This window comes from Colias philodice, chromosome 5 (genome assembly GCF_061535455.1).
Source record: "Colias philodice isolate Cphi_HAF_F1 chromosome 5, ilColPhil1 Martin Lab GWU primary, whole genome shotgun sequence".
Classification (NCBI taxonomy): domain Eukaryota; kingdom Metazoa; phylum Arthropoda; class Insecta; order Lepidoptera; family Pieridae; genus Colias; species Colias philodice.
In genome coordinates this window covers 3,981,694-3,997,996 of record NC_143090.1, presented here as the reverse complement: position 1 = coordinate 3,997,996, position 16,303 = coordinate 3,981,694, and the positions used below count along the sequence as shown (strand labels likewise).

General features: G+C 31.1%; 4 protein-coding genes across 4 annotated transcripts; 2 read left to right on the top strand and 2 right to left on the bottom strand.

Moving 5' to 3' along the window:
- Positions 1 to 1,490: 1,490 nt before the first annotated feature.
- On the top strand, positions 1,491 to 5,356 carry Sur-8 (leucine-rich repeat protein shoc-2). The gene has a single exon (XM_089695520.1). It carries the CDS (start codon positions 1,805 to 1,807, stop codon positions 3,497 to 3,499), a length of 1,695 nt encoding a protein of 564 aa, XP_089551646.1. The 5' UTR covers positions 1,491 to 1,804; the 3' UTR covers positions 3,500 to 5,356.
- Positions 5,357 to 5,433: 77 nt separating this feature from the next.
- Positions 5,434 to 8,849, bottom strand: Mtl (Rac family small GTPase Mtl). The gene is made up of 6 exons (XM_089695521.1): positions 8,694 to 8,849; positions 8,484 to 8,599; positions 8,015 to 8,164; positions 7,845 to 7,927; positions 7,354 to 7,514; positions 5,434 to 6,531 (listed from the first exon to the last, which is right to left on the bottom strand). Exons 2-6 carry the CDS (start codon positions 8,597 to 8,599, stop codon positions 6,454 to 6,456), a joined length of 588 nt encoding a protein of 195 aa, XP_089551647.1. The 5' UTR covers positions 8,694 to 8,849; the 3' UTR covers positions 5,434 to 6,453.
- A 428-nt stretch (positions 8,850 to 9,277) lies between these two features.
- On the top strand, positions 9,278 to 15,166 carry Tes (testin LIM domain protein). Its single transcript, XM_089695518.1, has 6 exons — positions 9,278 to 9,439; positions 9,526 to 9,655; positions 10,307 to 10,459; positions 10,811 to 10,890; positions 11,896 to 12,054; positions 12,818 to 15,166. Exons 2-6 carry the CDS (start codon positions 9,526 to 9,528, stop codon positions 14,384 to 14,386), a joined length of 2,091 nt encoding a protein of 696 aa, XP_089551644.1. The 5' UTR covers positions 9,278 to 9,439; the 3' UTR covers positions 14,387 to 15,166.
- Positions 15,167 to 15,322: 156 nt separating this feature from the next.
- On the bottom strand, positions 15,323 to 15,926 carry Pfdn6 (prefoldin 6). The gene has a single exon (XM_089695519.1). The coding sequence runs from the start codon at positions 15,822 to 15,824 to the stop codon at positions 15,456 to 15,458; it is 369 nt and encodes a 122-aa protein (XP_089551645.1). The 5' UTR covers positions 15,825 to 15,926; the 3' UTR covers positions 15,323 to 15,455.
- Positions 15,927 to 16,303: the final 377 nt, after the last annotated feature.

Below are 16,303 nucleotides of genomic sequence, written 5' to 3'. Positions count from 1 at the left end.
TTTTACTTCGAACGATATCAATGATGTTTTCTAAGTAACTAATAAGACTACAAAAAATTGACCTATACTACATTTATTGGCATCGTTTGTAGTTTTTGAACAAGTGTTATTTATTTTTTAAAATCTTGTTATTGTGACCTTCTTGCAATAATTTGAGATAAAACAACGCAAATAAAGAATTTTCTTGCCACTACAATAAACTACAATCAATTTGGAACCCATTCCAAAACTAATCAACACGCTATTATTTATATTTTTTACTTCGAACGATATCAATGATGTTTTCTAAGTAACTAATAAGACTACAAAAAATTGACCTATACTACATTTATTGGCATACATATGAGTTTAGCTACAATCAACTACATTGTTTGTAGTTTTTGAAGAAGTGTTATTTATTTTTTAAAATCTCGTTATTGTGACCTTCTTGCAATAATTTGAGATGAAACAACGCAAATAAAAAATTTTCTTGCCACTACAATAAACTACAATCAATTTGGAACCCATTCCAAAACTAATCAACACGCTATTATTTATATTTTTTACTTCGAACGATATCAATGATGTTTTCTAAGTAACTAATAAGACTACAAAAAATTGACCTATACTACATTTATTGGCATCGTTTGTAGTTTTTGAACAAGTGTTATTTATTTTTTAAAATCTCGTTATTGTGACCTTCTTGCAATAATTTGAGATAAAACAACGCAAATAAAGAATTTTCTTGCCACTACAATAAACTACAATCAATTTGGAACCCATTCCAAAACTAATCAACACGCTATTATTTATATTTTTTACTTCGAACGATATCAATGATGTTTTCTAATTAACTAATAAGACTACAAAAAATTGACCTATACTACATTTATTGGCATCGTTTGTAGTTTTTGAACAAGTGTTATTTATTTTTTAAAATCTTGTTATTGTGACCTTCTTGCAATAATTTGAGATAAAACAACGCAAATAAAGAATTTTCTTGCCACTACAATAAACTACAATCAATTTGGAACCCATTCCAAAACTAATCAACACGCTATTATTTATATTTTTACTTCGAACGATATCAATGATGTTTTCTAAGTAACTAATAAGACTACAAAAAATTGACCTATACTACATTTATTAGCATCGTTTGTAGGTAAAATAGGCTGAAAAAAAGTAAGGTTTTTTTTAAAGCGGGTTCCAGCGTGACGGAGCTCCGGTAGCGTAGTGTGCGAGCCTACATACAAATGTATGTGGGATACTCCGCAGCGAGTAGCGACTAGTCTCCGAGACTTGTAGGATACTTGAATCGCCTGTGCGTATCGTAATGGGAGAAAGGCCTATAGCAACTCCCTGTTTAGTGTTTGTAGCTCTGTGGTATTAGCTGTGGTAGCTCTCAATTCTTGTTATCCGTCTGTGTAAGGTCTGTGTTATCCGTACTACTCGTACTAGGTACTACTTGCTCTGTGGTATTAGGTACGATTTTTTATCTGTTTGATGTTTCGATTTGCGATTCAAAGAAAATTTGAAGATACGCTGTCCTTGTTCTAAAATTAATAATTTTTACAAATATTTCCATCTTAGTCATAATCGAAAAGTGTTTAATTGGAAGTGTTTTTGTTTTCGTAGGTATTAATATAAGACGCTTAATGACAAAATAGTGAATAACGGAGACAATTTTCCTAAACTGCATTTTGAATATCAGTATTGATTGTTTCCAATCATTGTAAAATAGTGCGATGAAAGTGGTTAATATTATTTATTTTGTTTAATTCTTCAGTGATTAATATTAAAAATCACGTGTATTGACAAGTGCGGCATGAATCTCGATAATTCATCGAGAGAGAATTCGGAAGCGTTGGATTCCGTCGGCACAGTAAGCCCAAGAGAGAAATATCACAGTATGAAGGACAAAAAGGTATCAGTACCAAGTACGGAAGGTGCACGGCCTAAGGTCGTGACTGTTAAACACCCCGAGTCAAATAAACCAAAACCTACAGCTAAGAAAAACAAACCCATTCAAGCCGATTTAGATGTCATCAAAGAGTTCATGAGATGCAGAGATGAAGGAGTAAAAAGATTAGATCTCAGCAAATCTTCAATTACTTCTTTACCACCAAATGTGAGAGATTTGACTCATCTAAATGAGTTTTATTTATATGGAAACAAGCTGGTTGCTCTACCTGCAGAGTTTGGCTGTTTGACAAACTTACAAACACTGGCTCTCAATGAGAATTCACTGACAAGCTTGCCTGATTCTCTTGCAAACTTGCAATCATTAAAAGTTTTAGACTTGAGGCACAATAAATTGAATGATATTCCTGAAGTAGTCTACAAATTAACATCTCTAACAACTTTGTTCCTGAGATTCAATAGGATAAGAGTAGTGGGAGATGGCATAGCAAATTTAACCAATTTAACCATGCTTAGTTTGAGGGAAAACAAAATAAAAGAATTATCATCAGGAATTGGTAATTTAGTCAACTTGGTTACTTTTGATGTATCACACAATCATTTGGAGCATTTGCCTCAAGAGATTGGGAATTGTGTAAATTTGTCTACATTAGATTTACAGCACAATGACTTGTTGGACATACCAGAATCAATTGGCAATTTGCAGGCTTTGACCAGATTAGGATTGAGATATAATAGGCTTACTTCAATACCAGCTAGTCTTAGCAATTGTGTTAACATGGATGAGTTTAATGTTGAAGGAAACTCAATTTCCCAGTTACCAAATGGTCTACTTTGTAATTTAACTAAATTAACCAGCATTACTCTATCAAGGAACTCATTTGCAAGTTATCCATCAGGAGGCCCTGCTCAATTCTTTAATGTTTACTCTATTAATTTAGAACATAACCAAATTGATAAAATACCATATGCTATATTTTCCAGAGCAAAAAATCTCACAAAACTCAACATGAAAGAGAATTTATTGACTTCCCTTCCTCTTGATATAGGAACATGGCTGAACATGGTGGAGCTCAACTTGGGCACAAACCATCTCACCAAACTACCTGATGATATACAATGCTTACAAAACTTGGAAGTTTTGATCTTATCCAACAATCTCCTAAGGAGAATTCCCCCCAGCATTGGTAACTTGGGAAAACTGAGAGTACTGGACCTGGAAGAAAATAAATTAGAAGTTTTGCCAAATGAAATAGGATTTCTGCATGAATTGCAGAAGTTAATAGTTCAGTCTAACCAATTGACTACATTACCCCGCTCTATTGGTCACTTGGTTAACCTCACATTCTTGAGTGTAGGTGAAAATAATTTGCAATATTTGCCTGAAGAGATTGGCACACTTGAAAATTTAGAATCACTATATTTGAATGATAATCCAAATTTGTGCAACTTGCCATTTGAACTGGCCTTATGTGTTAGTTTGCAAATAATGAGCATTGAGAATTGTCCATTAACTGCTATTCCATCTGATGTAGTGTCACTTGGGCCATCATTAGTAATTCAATATTTAAAATCGAAAGGCCCCTATAGAGCCATGTGATATGAGGAAGATGATTATTTACCATCTACATCTGGCACTGAAATACCTTAAATTCTATTAATCCAAGAAAATTAAAGGATAATTTCAAATACGATAGCATGTCATTGTAACTTCTTTGTAATCATGCTATAAGTTTTATTATGTGTTTACATAATGTAAAACAGAATTTAATCAACATTACTTTAAATCAAAGTTATGCTTTAACTACTTAAATGTATTGGTGTTGTATATAAATCTAGATATCAAATGTTCAGTACTTTCTAAAAGTAAATCTTATTTTAAAAATGTTTTTATTGTATATCCAGTGGCCAAAAAGGTATGATTTATTATTATATTATCTTAGATAAGAGGACATGTAACTGAATGTTATTTATATATTTTATGTGTTGCTGTTGTATAAATGTGTAGATTTAATTTCCAGAAATTACTATAAGCTTAAGCAAAAGCATGACAGCAAATATTTTAATATTTTAGTAATCTTATCAAGAAAGTACATCTATGTTAAAAATTACCATTTGAATTCTATTTAGGTATGTAGGTATTTGCTTAATGTCATCATTGATGTATATAGAATTTAATATGTGTACATTATTTTATTAAGGTTGGCTTTGATTGTTTAGAAAATAAAAGTATATCACATAAGACAATGTGTAACATATATAATTGCAAGTTATACCTACCTAGTTATTAAATGATGAATGCAAGTCTTGTATTTAGTAAATGATTAATTTGACTTTGAAAACTATTGTACACCTAGTGTCCCTTGAAAATAGGTATGGTAAGGATTTTATTAATTTTTCTATGAAAACATTTAGGATCTCATGGTTTCTCACAGTATTTGACTTTATTTTGTAAATGTTTCTCTCTGAGACATTGCATTGAAACTTATTTATGTGTTTTAATTACTAATTCTTTGTGTAAACAAAGTTGTTATAGGTGTTACATTTTATGTATAGCTGGCTTTTTAAAATAATGTTTCATTGTTTATCAGTGTTGTAAAAATATTGCATTTACTATTTTAATGTTTAAGTATATAGGATTTGTAGTAAGAAGTTGTGTGCTCATGTATAGTCCTTAGTTTCTTACTTACATCTTTCATTCTCTAATTACTTATATTTATATTAAAGGTATCAAAGAATAAATGCGTCATCAACTTGTTTTGCACATAATACCAATTGTCAATTGAATATATGGTATGTTGACATTCAAAACTGATCCATATGATAGTCATGTCCAATTATTATTATCAGACCATGTGTAAAATACATACTTTTGAATGGCCTATAAGTGAATGCTTCTAACTTGTGCATTTTTGGCTAATAATTATTATGAAAAAATATAGTTATCCCAGTTAGAACAACTATATTACCCCTCTGTCATTGAGGTATTATTACAGTACATAGTAAATCAATGCCCTCTGTACTGATTGTTGGCTTTTTAATTTTTATTTTTTAACTTCATAATGATTCATTTTTGAATACTTTTCACACAATTTTATTATTGTCAACTTAGATTGTCAATCGTGTTTTGGTTGTTTTATTGTGATTAATACGATTAATATAAACTGTGATTGTTATGTATCTAAACAATTGAGTAATTAGTATGTACTAACATACATATTTCAATAAACAAAATTTAATTTTGTTAAAGGTTTGAACTATATTGGCCATTTGGAACGTTAACAAACTGGTTAAATTAATATAATGCATTTAATTATTTAATTACTATCCACGGTGTTCTATAATAATTATGTGACAAAAATAAGACTTAATGTGTATTTTTTTTAAGATTACTTTTGCCACTGTGTAAGATTTATGTACTCCTATGTGTTATTAATTAATATGAAATAAATTATATAAATCGTGCAAGTTGTTTTATTTAAAATATGTAATGCTTCATTTTGGCTTCAATGAAAGGATTAAAACAAACACAGATTAAATTCAATAATTTATAAAGTGCAGTTACATAAGTTTATTATATCGATAGATTGCGCATTTCGTCCTTAAATATAAATAATTGAAGTTATATACAATATATTTCAAAGCGTTACCTGTAAATCAAAGCAATCTACAAAATATCTAAAGAACAATAATCGTTGCAGTATGATAACGCACTTGAATGCTTATTCATTCTTACATATAAAAATATTCGCCCTAATAAATCACTATAAAACACACAATATCATCATCACGTATGCCCATTAGACAGTATGAAACTAAACTATAAATACAAAATTCGATAAAATGAGACAAAAATATTAGAATAAATATGTAGCATCAATATATAGCTATCCAAAATGCCGCCATACTTGAAGAGTGACAAAATATATCTGATACAAAAAATAAATTTATCAATACTTTTTGTCGCAAAAATGCTAATAAATGCTGCTGACGTTTAATTATAAATGCTGAACAGTACAAAACATCCATCCTTGCAACTAATGACAGTACTATTTGAGTAAGTTAATACAATTTACTAGCATCTATGATCAGTCCTTATTCACAAGTTACATATATTAAGAATATATTTCAAAAACCTTTTAATATCATCATTGAGGTTCATTTGTGTAATATTATAAAAATAACATTGTTACTCAATATTATTTAACAGTAACAATTTGTTTCCAACCGTAACAGCTTTATTTTACAAACATGTCTAAACTTACACCTATATTCATAAATCTTTGGCATATCTATTTACTTAAAAAGCAGAAAATATACATAAGAATGTATTATTGTGATGATTCGTTTGTAATCTTGAAATTGTATTATTATGGCACATAATATCGCATAAAAGGATAAGAAGTAGCATGAATAATATATTGTGATCCGCTAAATATATCAAGGTTTTTTTCTAAAAGCATTCACAAATTGGTTCAGAAACACATTATTACTGTCACCTTGAGATTCCTGCATGAATATGTTGACTTAACTTTGTCATTTTGTGCATCACATTTACATGATAAGACACTTCCTTTGATGTCTCTTTTGAGGCTCTGGCCTTAATACTGCACGAACTGCTTCATCAAATACCTGTTATAATAAGATTTGAAAATTTATAACTTGATATAAAATAGTTAAGAGATGTTCTTTTATGTTCTCTTTAAAATCCAATAGAACTATTTATATGTAGACATGTGTTTTTTAATGGAAATTCCTATTTCCTCTTTTGGAAGTCCTGACTCACAACAGTCTGACAAACATAAATATGTAAATATTAATATAAATATGTAATACTAGCGGCCCGCCCCGGCTTCGCCCGTGGTACATATTTCGCAATAAAAGGTAGCCTATGTCCTTTCTCGGGTATCAAAATATCTCCATACCAAATTTCATGCAAATTGGTTCAGTAGTTTAGGCGTGATTGAGTAACAGACAGACAGACAGAGTTACTTTCGCATTTATAATATTAGTATGTAATATTAATATGTAATATATTTTGTATTAAGCAAGAGTAGATAGCTATATAAAGCAGTTGAAATGATATTTGAATTTTTTATAACAATAAATTTTTATGGATATTTGTTACTCTTTCACATGAAAACCTAAGAATGGATTTAGATGATACTTGGCACTGTGGCTTATATACCAGAATGACACATAAGCTATGGAAGTACTTCATTGCCTATAGGTAAAATTGCATGGCTAAGCTTAAAATAAATTGAAGGGTATACACCTATACCTACGATACAAGCTGTCTAATATGGCCTGCAGGTCATATTATCTTTTGAATAATCAGGTCCTACTATAATATTGTTGTATTTTTATGTTTAATTAATTTAAGATAATGATTTCTATGTATTTAATTTTATATTTATGGTGAATAAATAATTATGATTATGATTAAATATATACCTGTTTGAGTCCACGCTGAGTCAAAGCTGAGCACTCCATATATTTAACAGCTCTGATCTTATTTGCAAGTTTCTGTCCCTGTTCCCGCTTTAGAGGCGACATGCCTTGCTCAGACAACAAGCTCAGTGTTTCACGATCATCTCGTAAATCAATTTTTGTACCTGAAATTATTCAATATATCTTTTAAGTACTTAAATTTTTAAAGACATTCAAAACTCCTGCTAGAATAATTTTTTTTTATTGAATTAAGTATAATTTTTTTTTATTGTAATGACACATAGTATACAAGGCACATATAGAGATGCTTTTTGGGATAGTTTTTTCACATTTAACCAATAAATTATCAGGTATGTATATGTAAATGACTGTGTGGGTAGTACAAGAAGTGAAACAGAATATTTAATGCAATATAAATGTCGTAATATATTAGTTAGGTTGAAATTTAGATCGAGACAATGTCACAAAACCAATTCCATTTGGATTCTACTTACCAACCAGGATGATAGGGGCATCAGGACAATGATGTTTAATTTCTGGATACCATTTTGAAGTTACATTTTCATAAGATGAGGGACTGAAAATCAACAGATATTTGTGTTATTTGAACAGATCTTATAATAACTCATGATAATATACTCTTTTATATTTTTCAATTAGGTACCTTGTCACACTGAAACAAATAAGAAACACATCAGTTTGTGGGTAACTCAATGGTCTCAGTCTATCGTAATCTTCTTGTCCCGCTGTATCCCACAATCCTAATGAAACTGCTACTCCATCAACAACCATTGGTGCTGAATAGTTGTCAAATCTGTAACAGCCAATTTATTAAACACTAGCGGTCCGCCCCGGCTTCGCCCGTGGTACATATTTCACAATAAAAGGTAGCATATGTTCTTTCTCAGGATCTAAAGATTATCTGTGCCAAATTTCATCAAAATCGGTCCAGTAGTTTATGCATGAAAACTATACATACATACAAACCTTTCCTCTTTATCATATTAGTATAGATTGATTCAGACCACAATTAAAGATTGTTTTAATTTAATTTAGTTTCCAATAAAAAATAATTACTGCGATTTTATTCATCTAAAATGTAACAATGCTTATTTCAATAAGAAATTACTTACACTGTAGGAACATATTCTCCCGGAAAACTATCCGTCGTGTAAGATATAAGCATACAAGTTTTTCCCACAGTTCCATCACCTACAACCACGCACTTAATTGGTCGTCCTGAAGACATCTAAAACAACGTAAACTTATGATAAAATACAGAAACCAGATTATGAGTCACAAAAAAGCAAAAAGTTGAAATGGAAATACACTTATAAATGCACCTTATTATAAGTTTTATTAACTATTGGTTTGTTTTTATTATTATTATTATTCCGTATATTTGTTTAATTCACTGTATTTTAAGGATAATAATTCATTTAGGGATTTTAAAGCCAAAACTCGATCCCAATATAGAAAAAACACATTGAAAGATGGTTGCTTGGTTGCCAGATAGAAGAAATTTATTTTGTGTGTTTGTGTATTAGAATATTGTAACAAAAATTTAATTATCAAAAAAAAAAATATAAATTTAAGGGATATAATTGTTGTATATAATGTATATGATAACATGGAATTTTGCGAAGTAATTATGACTCATCATTCTTACACCTTGAACTTGGAATATGTAACCGCTGAAGTAAACGTAGACTATTATACAGTATCTTTATTATTATATTCAAATTCTATTGCTTCAAAAATGAACTATATCATAATATAATTTATAAGAAAGATCGACTGTATTTTGTTTATTATGAATATGGAAATTGTTTAAAGAACTGGCAATACTGATGACAAATTGTCAAATTAACGAGATATTATTGGTCAATCGGTTCCGTCAATGGTCATTGATGATTATTGTTTCATAATCATATTTCATACATTTATTTGTTGTTTGAAATCGAATACAAGTCGATGTATTGTGTATTGTTACTACGTGCATATTTTATCAAACGTTATGATATTTAAAAGATTTTAAAATACAGTATCTGTTTTGAGACCTGTTTGGATTACGTATCCCATAAATAAGGTATGGTACGGTTATTATTTCTTTAGTTAAGTACTTATGTATTTTTTAAGTTTGTCGGGCATAATATGATTACATATGTATTTTAGATGAGTGAATCATGCGTGGAGACCCCTGAAGCGCCGGCTTGGTTATCTAAATTGGAGAGTCAACGAGAAAAATTAAGTAAAGCAAGATTAGGTCATGATAGTGGCGCGGGAGCTCCCTGCAATTCTTGCGGTAAATTAAATTATTATTTTACTTTATCTATATTAAAGAATTTATTATGTAAATATCTATTTAACATTCTTCTGGACTAACAGTTGTCTCGTGTTTAGTTCTCTGGGATTAAAGCTGTAAGTACAACGATAATGGACCAATGTATCTATCTACATTTTAATTTCATTATAAGATCCATATATTTACTTCCATGGATTATGTTTAGCATGACACACTTTACTTTAAGCTCATTAGGTTTTTGCTGTGTTATTTTATTTCAAAAACTTGATGCACAAGTTAGTTTGACTGTCATATTATGAACAATGTTAATGTAGAAAAACATAACATAAATTGTTTTTGTTTTTTGAATTAATTTAATGTTTAGTAATGCCAATGTAATCAGTATTTCAGCCTATTCCTCAAATTTTAATTTACTTCTTGCTTCTGCTGTTTCTAATAAAACAATAATTTTTTTTAATTCCCAAAGAATTGTTGCTTAGGAAGCTCCTGTATAGCTAAATTATTCCTTCTTTGCTTATGTGTATTATTAAATGCATTCCTTTATTTAGCAATATAAATGTGCTAGTCTCAGCAAGATATCTTTTCTTTTCCTAATATAGTTCAATTTTTAATGTTACTCCTATATTTCATATGATAATGATTAAATTTCAGGAACGTCATGTCCTGGGCTAGATTTACATTTCTGGCGTAAGGTTTGTCGAGCCTGTCATTGTAGTAAAGATGTACATGATGTACAAGATGATGACCTGTCTGGGTGGGCTCAATTTGAGCTGTTGGGAACTGCAAAACCTAAAAAGGCTTCTCGTAAGTTTATTTATTATTCTATTTATGTACACTGTTATCATTAATTTATGAATAATATTGAATTATGAATGATTAATGTCTTAATAACAATAACAAATACATAAATAATATTGTGTTCGCTTATCTGTTTGTCTGAATCTATTTCAATGACAACTTCAACTTAATTGAAAACTACATATAACAAGATGTTATTCATGTTTTTTATATCTTTCTTATTTATAACTACTGTTATTATAGTTTAATTTTGCTGATGTATTATTTTTTTAATAGAAGTACTTGTATTTAAAAATCAATTCTCAATAATATTGTAGTCAAGTTGTTTTCATTAATTGAATTTATATCCTTTTACAGTGCCTCTTATAAAAATTCGTGGAGTCACCGATAAGCCTGTTAAACTCGATTGGGTACCACCTAACGCTTCCACTGAATTGGTAAGACTTATTTTATCTGTTATCTAAACGGATTTGCTTTATCTATTCTGAATATATATTCGTAATCATTATGAAGTATTGCAATAACATTTGATAAGATAAACATATTTCCGATACCTGATAACAAGATAGTTCAATAGATACTTACAAATAAAATATTATATGTTTTCTATTGATTTTTAAAAACCGTTTTGGTATAATTGGTTTGGCTATGGATAAATAGATTTTCTCATTGGTATTCAATATTTAATCAGTTTTGTAATGATTTACTAACTTGTATTATATAATTTAATTACTTTTAACATTCTGAGTTTCAGTAATTTTATTATACAAAAATGTTTTTATAATAACAAAATAATTACAAATATCACATTATTACAGTAATAACCATTACATATTTTTAAATTGTGTTATGTGTATAATGTATCTAAATCAGAATGCTAATTAAAACAATATTCCGATCTCACTACAACACTAAATCTGTTAATTGAAATATGGCAATACTACATAAAAAATGTCCTGAAATTTCATTAAAAAAATAAAAAAACAATTTAAGGAATTATTTATACAAGGACATAAGGACAAGGCAGTGATGATTCAGATCCCAACCTATTTAGACCGTCGGTCAATTGACCATAATAAAGTGTAGGTGTTATTATTATTAGGATGATTAATCTTATAAACCCGCTACTTTATTTGGGTCTAGTGCATTTGGATAAAGATGCACATGTGCATAATTTTTTATTATGTAGATGTGTGAAATTGTTGATTTGGATCTGGAATATTGCACATACTTCAGATCTCATAAGACATGTTTTGGTAGTTTCATAATTGAAAGAGAAGACACTTGAGTCATACTTTCTGTTTTTTAATTTGGTAAATACCAATGTCAGATCTGAGGGGCTACCATGACTTCTTATAGCAATACCAATTCCAGTTTCTATATCTATGGCTATAAGAGTAATTCCCCTAGTTATGGGCTTTCATAAATACATTTATCGTTAGGTATCGGAATACATGTCGTGCCTGGGCCCGCTGGCGCCCGTGTCGGGCTCGGAGGCGGCCCGCAAGCGGCGCGCGCAGCTCCGCACGCAGCTGCCGCCGCACGACGTGGCGCCCGCCGCCAGGCACCACGCCACGGACCAGGAGAAGTCGGAGCACACGGTATGTTTTTTGAAGTGAAAACTTCTTTAGCGGCGTTGGGTATAAAATCTTAAACTCGCGTCAGGACACGTGGCCTGATCGAAAAAGCGTAAGACGGATGTTTTTTTAAGCTATTGCATAGCTTCTATCGCGGGCCTTGAGCGCGGGGACCGAATCCAGAAATTGCGTAACGAAAAACCTCACACTCCCCACGGGGAAGGGCGCGGAGGTGTGGCTTGAAGGCATAGCATGCAATAGCTTTACCGCGGCAGTCCCCGAGTGCTTTGTGCTTTTTTTTTTAGCCCTTATATTCCATGCGTAAGACGGATACCATTCCAAAATATCAAACATCCTGAATGTTAATAATTAAGTTTTCACTTATGCCGGCACTCCCGGAGTGCAACCCGTCTTTTTTTTGTGATATTATTATGTGATAGGTAGATGTTTGTGTTCTTTTGTGAGTGGTTTTTAAGTTTTAGGATATTTATGGTAAGCGTTGCCGGGTAGAAGGCAAATATGTATATCATGTATTATGGTGCATTTATTGAAAATGGTAATAAATGTCATTTATACCTACCTAAATTTATAAAAGATATTCACTCTTCAAAGAATTAATTTTAGCCTATAAACATAAATTAGAAACAGTAAATTTGTATGACGATTAATGTTTATATCTACAACCAGAATAGCCTCTTTATTGTAGTATGAAAGTTGTAGAAAAATTATGCATGTCATGAAGTGATATATTTCTATAGGTACTAATAATATTGTTTTTTTTTTACAGGAGTACATCTCTCGTATCAAGGACCATGTCGTGGGTATGGGTAATGTTGTGAGAGTGGGACCGCTGCAAAGTGCTGAAATATGCTCGGTAGAAAATAGCAAAGTTCACACAGCACCCAAATCGTACGCGCTACCATTGAAGATATCGAATATATCTCGTGGCGTAAAATACAACATAGTACCGAAGAATGCTTCTGATAAAAAACTCGTTTTGGACTCTCAGGGCAATGTAGTTAGCAGTGCTGCTAATTTACCAGATTATAAGTCTAGCCCCATTTTGAGTCGCATTGTTAAAGATAAGCTTCATGTTATGAAAATCGAGTCTGATCGTATCAAAAGTGCAGTAGAACATGGCCCAGTATATGACAAACTCTTAAAGAACTTGAATGATCTCAATATGCCAGTAACTAACGATGTCTACTTACAACCGATTAAACTTTTCCGTGATGAGTACAACAAGAACCCCCAATTCAAAGAAGAAGTCAACGAGTTTGCGTCAAAGGCTTTGGGGACTCAAATTATACCAGATCTGTTGACTGTCACTAACAATAACGTTATGGGAACTGCTAAACTACTTGATAGCAGATTACAGAAAGGAACAATTTTTGCGCCAAATGGAGAGATATGGAGCTGGAAGCAAGAACCAGTAACTCCAGAACATAGTGGCACTATATGTTCCACAAAGATCAGTCCCCAATATTCAACCACAACTAAGCCGCCTAATCAAGTTGAACCTCAGCAAACTGCTCCTCTGAGAGAGTATCTGAGGACTCATTCTGAGGAGGATCTTCCTCCTCCACCCCTCCCTAATTACAATACACACCCAGGAAACTTAACCCCACAAACATTCAATGACAATTCCCAACTTTCTGACATTCCTGTACAAGTTAGTAACTATGCTGAACAGCTTGATCCTATTCTCACGCAATTCGCTGATATATCTCTTAGTCCAGCTGAATTAGAGTTTAATAGAAAACTCTACAATGAAGGAGTGCCTTGTCAGCGTTGTCAGAAACCAATGTTTGCAGGTGAAGTCGCTGTTAAGGCTGAAAGGGCTGGACAGGAGTCCATATGGCATCCTCAATGCTTCACTTGCTGTAAGTGTGGCGAGCTGTTAGCTGACCTTGTGTACTTCTATTACAAAGGGGAAATATATTGTGCCAGAGATTTGGCCAATGTTCTCGAAATACCGCGCTGTGCTGGGTGCGATGAATTGATTTTCACTCGACCCTACACAGCCGCAGAAGGCAGAGCCTTCCATGTGCAACATTTTTGTTGCTATCACTGTGATGCACCTCTTGGTGGAAAGAAATATGTGCCAGATGATAAAACTGGCTTACCTATTTGTTTGCAATGTTATGATCAATTTTATGCAGAGCGCTGCCGAGCTTGTGGTGGTGTGATAGGCCCTGAACAGCAAGGTGTGTCGTGGAGTAATATGCATTGGCACGCTAACTGCTTCATATGTTCAGGCAGAATGTGCGGAAAAAGTTTATTGAGTGGCCGCTTTGTTGTTAAACAGGAAATGCCTTTTTGTAGTGTGCCTTGTGTACAGAGTAGAATTAAGTGAAATAATAGTATTATTCATATTATATAATGAAAGATATAGAAGTATCAAATTGTGTGACATCTATTTTTATATTTATAAATGATATCTTTGCATGACATATACATAAGATTTATAACTTTTGAATTGTTTCCTTTTTAACAGTTGGTTACGAATTAATTACGGTTTGTATAGACTGTGAATGTTGACATGTAATATTTCATCAAATTTTTTATGAAATCAAAAAATCAAAAATCAAAATTTTATGCTATTTTTTAAATATGTAAGGAGTGATTATATATTCCTAAGTAAAGTGATCAATGACCACCATAATTGAAATGAAGTCGGTTAATTAATACTTGTGAACATAAATGGCTTCCACTGAACTATTTTTAAAGTCATAAATAATATCCTGTTTTTCAGTAAAATTTATCGTATGAAATTAAAATATCTAACTGTTAAAAAAGAAAATACTTTAACTGCCAGAGTTTATACTAGAATTTAGTATTTATTTATATTTAGAGGACTGAATAGTGATTTTTCTACACTTAGAATGTAAGCATGGGGACCATATTTTTAAATCGTCAAATAATTGAATTTACAAAGTACATGTATAGAAATATTAAACATTATTATATTCATAAAAAAAGAAAAAGACCATATTAAATTTACAAGTTTATTATTTATAAAATGTGTTAAATATTGACTTTACTGATTATATTATTATATACCATATATTGTGCCATTGAATGCATTTTGTATTATTATTTAAGCTATGGGATAAATAAATATAAATATTTTGAAAAAAACTGACTTTTTTTAATACCCTTATAATTTTAATAGTGAATCCACACCAGAAGCAAGGTTCTCCTTATTCATTTCATTAGTATAATAGCAAATATGGTATCTAAATCAAATATGGTGTTAAGATAAGGACAACTTAATTGGAAATCTCACAACTAAAAATGAATGAATAATTTATTTTTGTATAGACATTTAGTGTCCGAAGACAACATATTAGAAAATTAACAGGGATTCACACACAGTTTTAATAAAAATTAAAGCACTTATGATAGATAATGATAAAGAACAGTTACGCAGTAATTTTCAAGTTTCCAAGATCATTCTTCAGTTTATTAAGGTTCTCTTGTATTGCTTGCTGTTTGTTTTCTAAAGCTGATATATTACCATCTGTTCTTTTGATTTCTTTGCTGATATATTCCATACGTTTTGCGACATTTTGTCTAGCTTCTTCTAGATCTTGTTTTACTAATACTGGGCCTATTAGCTTATATACCTCAGAATCATTCTTTAATAGTGATAATTCTTCTTTAACCGCCTTGTTTTCATTCAATTGGCTATCTAGTTGTTGTTTCATTGCTACAGCCTTATGATACTCTTTTTGAAGACCATTGAATACTTCGAGTTCCTTTTGCAGTTTTTTCTGTATTTCTTCGGCCATTATGGATTAATAAATTATTTTCTAGTTATTATTGTTATTCCAGCAGACAATAAATAAATTTTGCAGCTTGATTTGCGTTCTAGATGAAATCACAGAGCAAGTAATATTGGATGAAATAAGGTTAGGTTAGAATTAATATTTTCGAATTTCGGTAAGTCAAATTGACAGATGTGTTGAATGACAGAAGTCAGAACATGGTAGTGGACATAGATAAAAATTAAATCTAGTTATGTTTAAAAGTGAGTTTAAGGGATTACCAATTATGTATCAACGATTACAACATAATATTATCTCAAGATTATCTCTTAGTAATTAATAGGTATAACTTATAACTTTATTATTTATTTCCTTATTTATTCTATAAAAGAGTTTAGTTGAGTGTGTTCTTTGATAACATCTAGGCTTAGCTCTACTTTAAACCTATACCTACTTTACTACGCTTCGCGGTTTCACCCTCGTGGCTCTGCTCCTGTTGGTCT

Excerpts from the sequence above, each read along its gene's own strand:
- Pfdn6 (XM_089695519.1), bottom strand. The coding sequence starts at position 15,824 with ATGGCCGAAGAAATACAGAAAAAACTGCAAAAGGAACTCGAAGTATTC.
- Tes (XM_089695518.1), top strand. The coding sequence starts at position 9,526 with ATGAGTGAATCATGCGTGGAGACCCCTGAAGCGCCGGCTTGGTTATCT. Across the intron at positions 10,460-10,810 it reads AAAACCTAAAAAGGCTTCTC|TGCCTCTTATAAAAATTCGT; the intron begins GTAAGTTTATTT and ends ATCCTTTTACAG. Across the intron at positions 12,055-12,817 it reads AGGAGAAGTCGGAGCACACG|GAGTACATCTCTCGTATCAA; the intron begins GTATGTTTTTTG and ends TTTTTTTTACAG.
- Sur-8 (XM_089695520.1), top strand. The coding sequence starts at position 1,805 with ATGAATCTCGATAATTCATCGAGAGAGAATTCGGAAGCGTTGGATTCC.
- Mtl (XM_089695521.1), bottom strand. The coding sequence starts at position 8,599 with ATGTCTTCAGGACGACCAATTAAGTGCGTGGTTGTAGGTGATGGAACT. Across the intron at positions 8,165-8,483 it reads GGAGAATATGTTCCTACAGT|ATTTGACAACTATTCAGCAC; the intron begins GTAAGTAATTTC and ends TGGCTGTTACAG. Across the intron at positions 7,928-8,014 it reads ATTTGTTTCAGTGTGACAAG|TCCCTCATCTTATGAAAATG; the intron begins GTACCTAATTGA and ends GTTGATTTTCAG.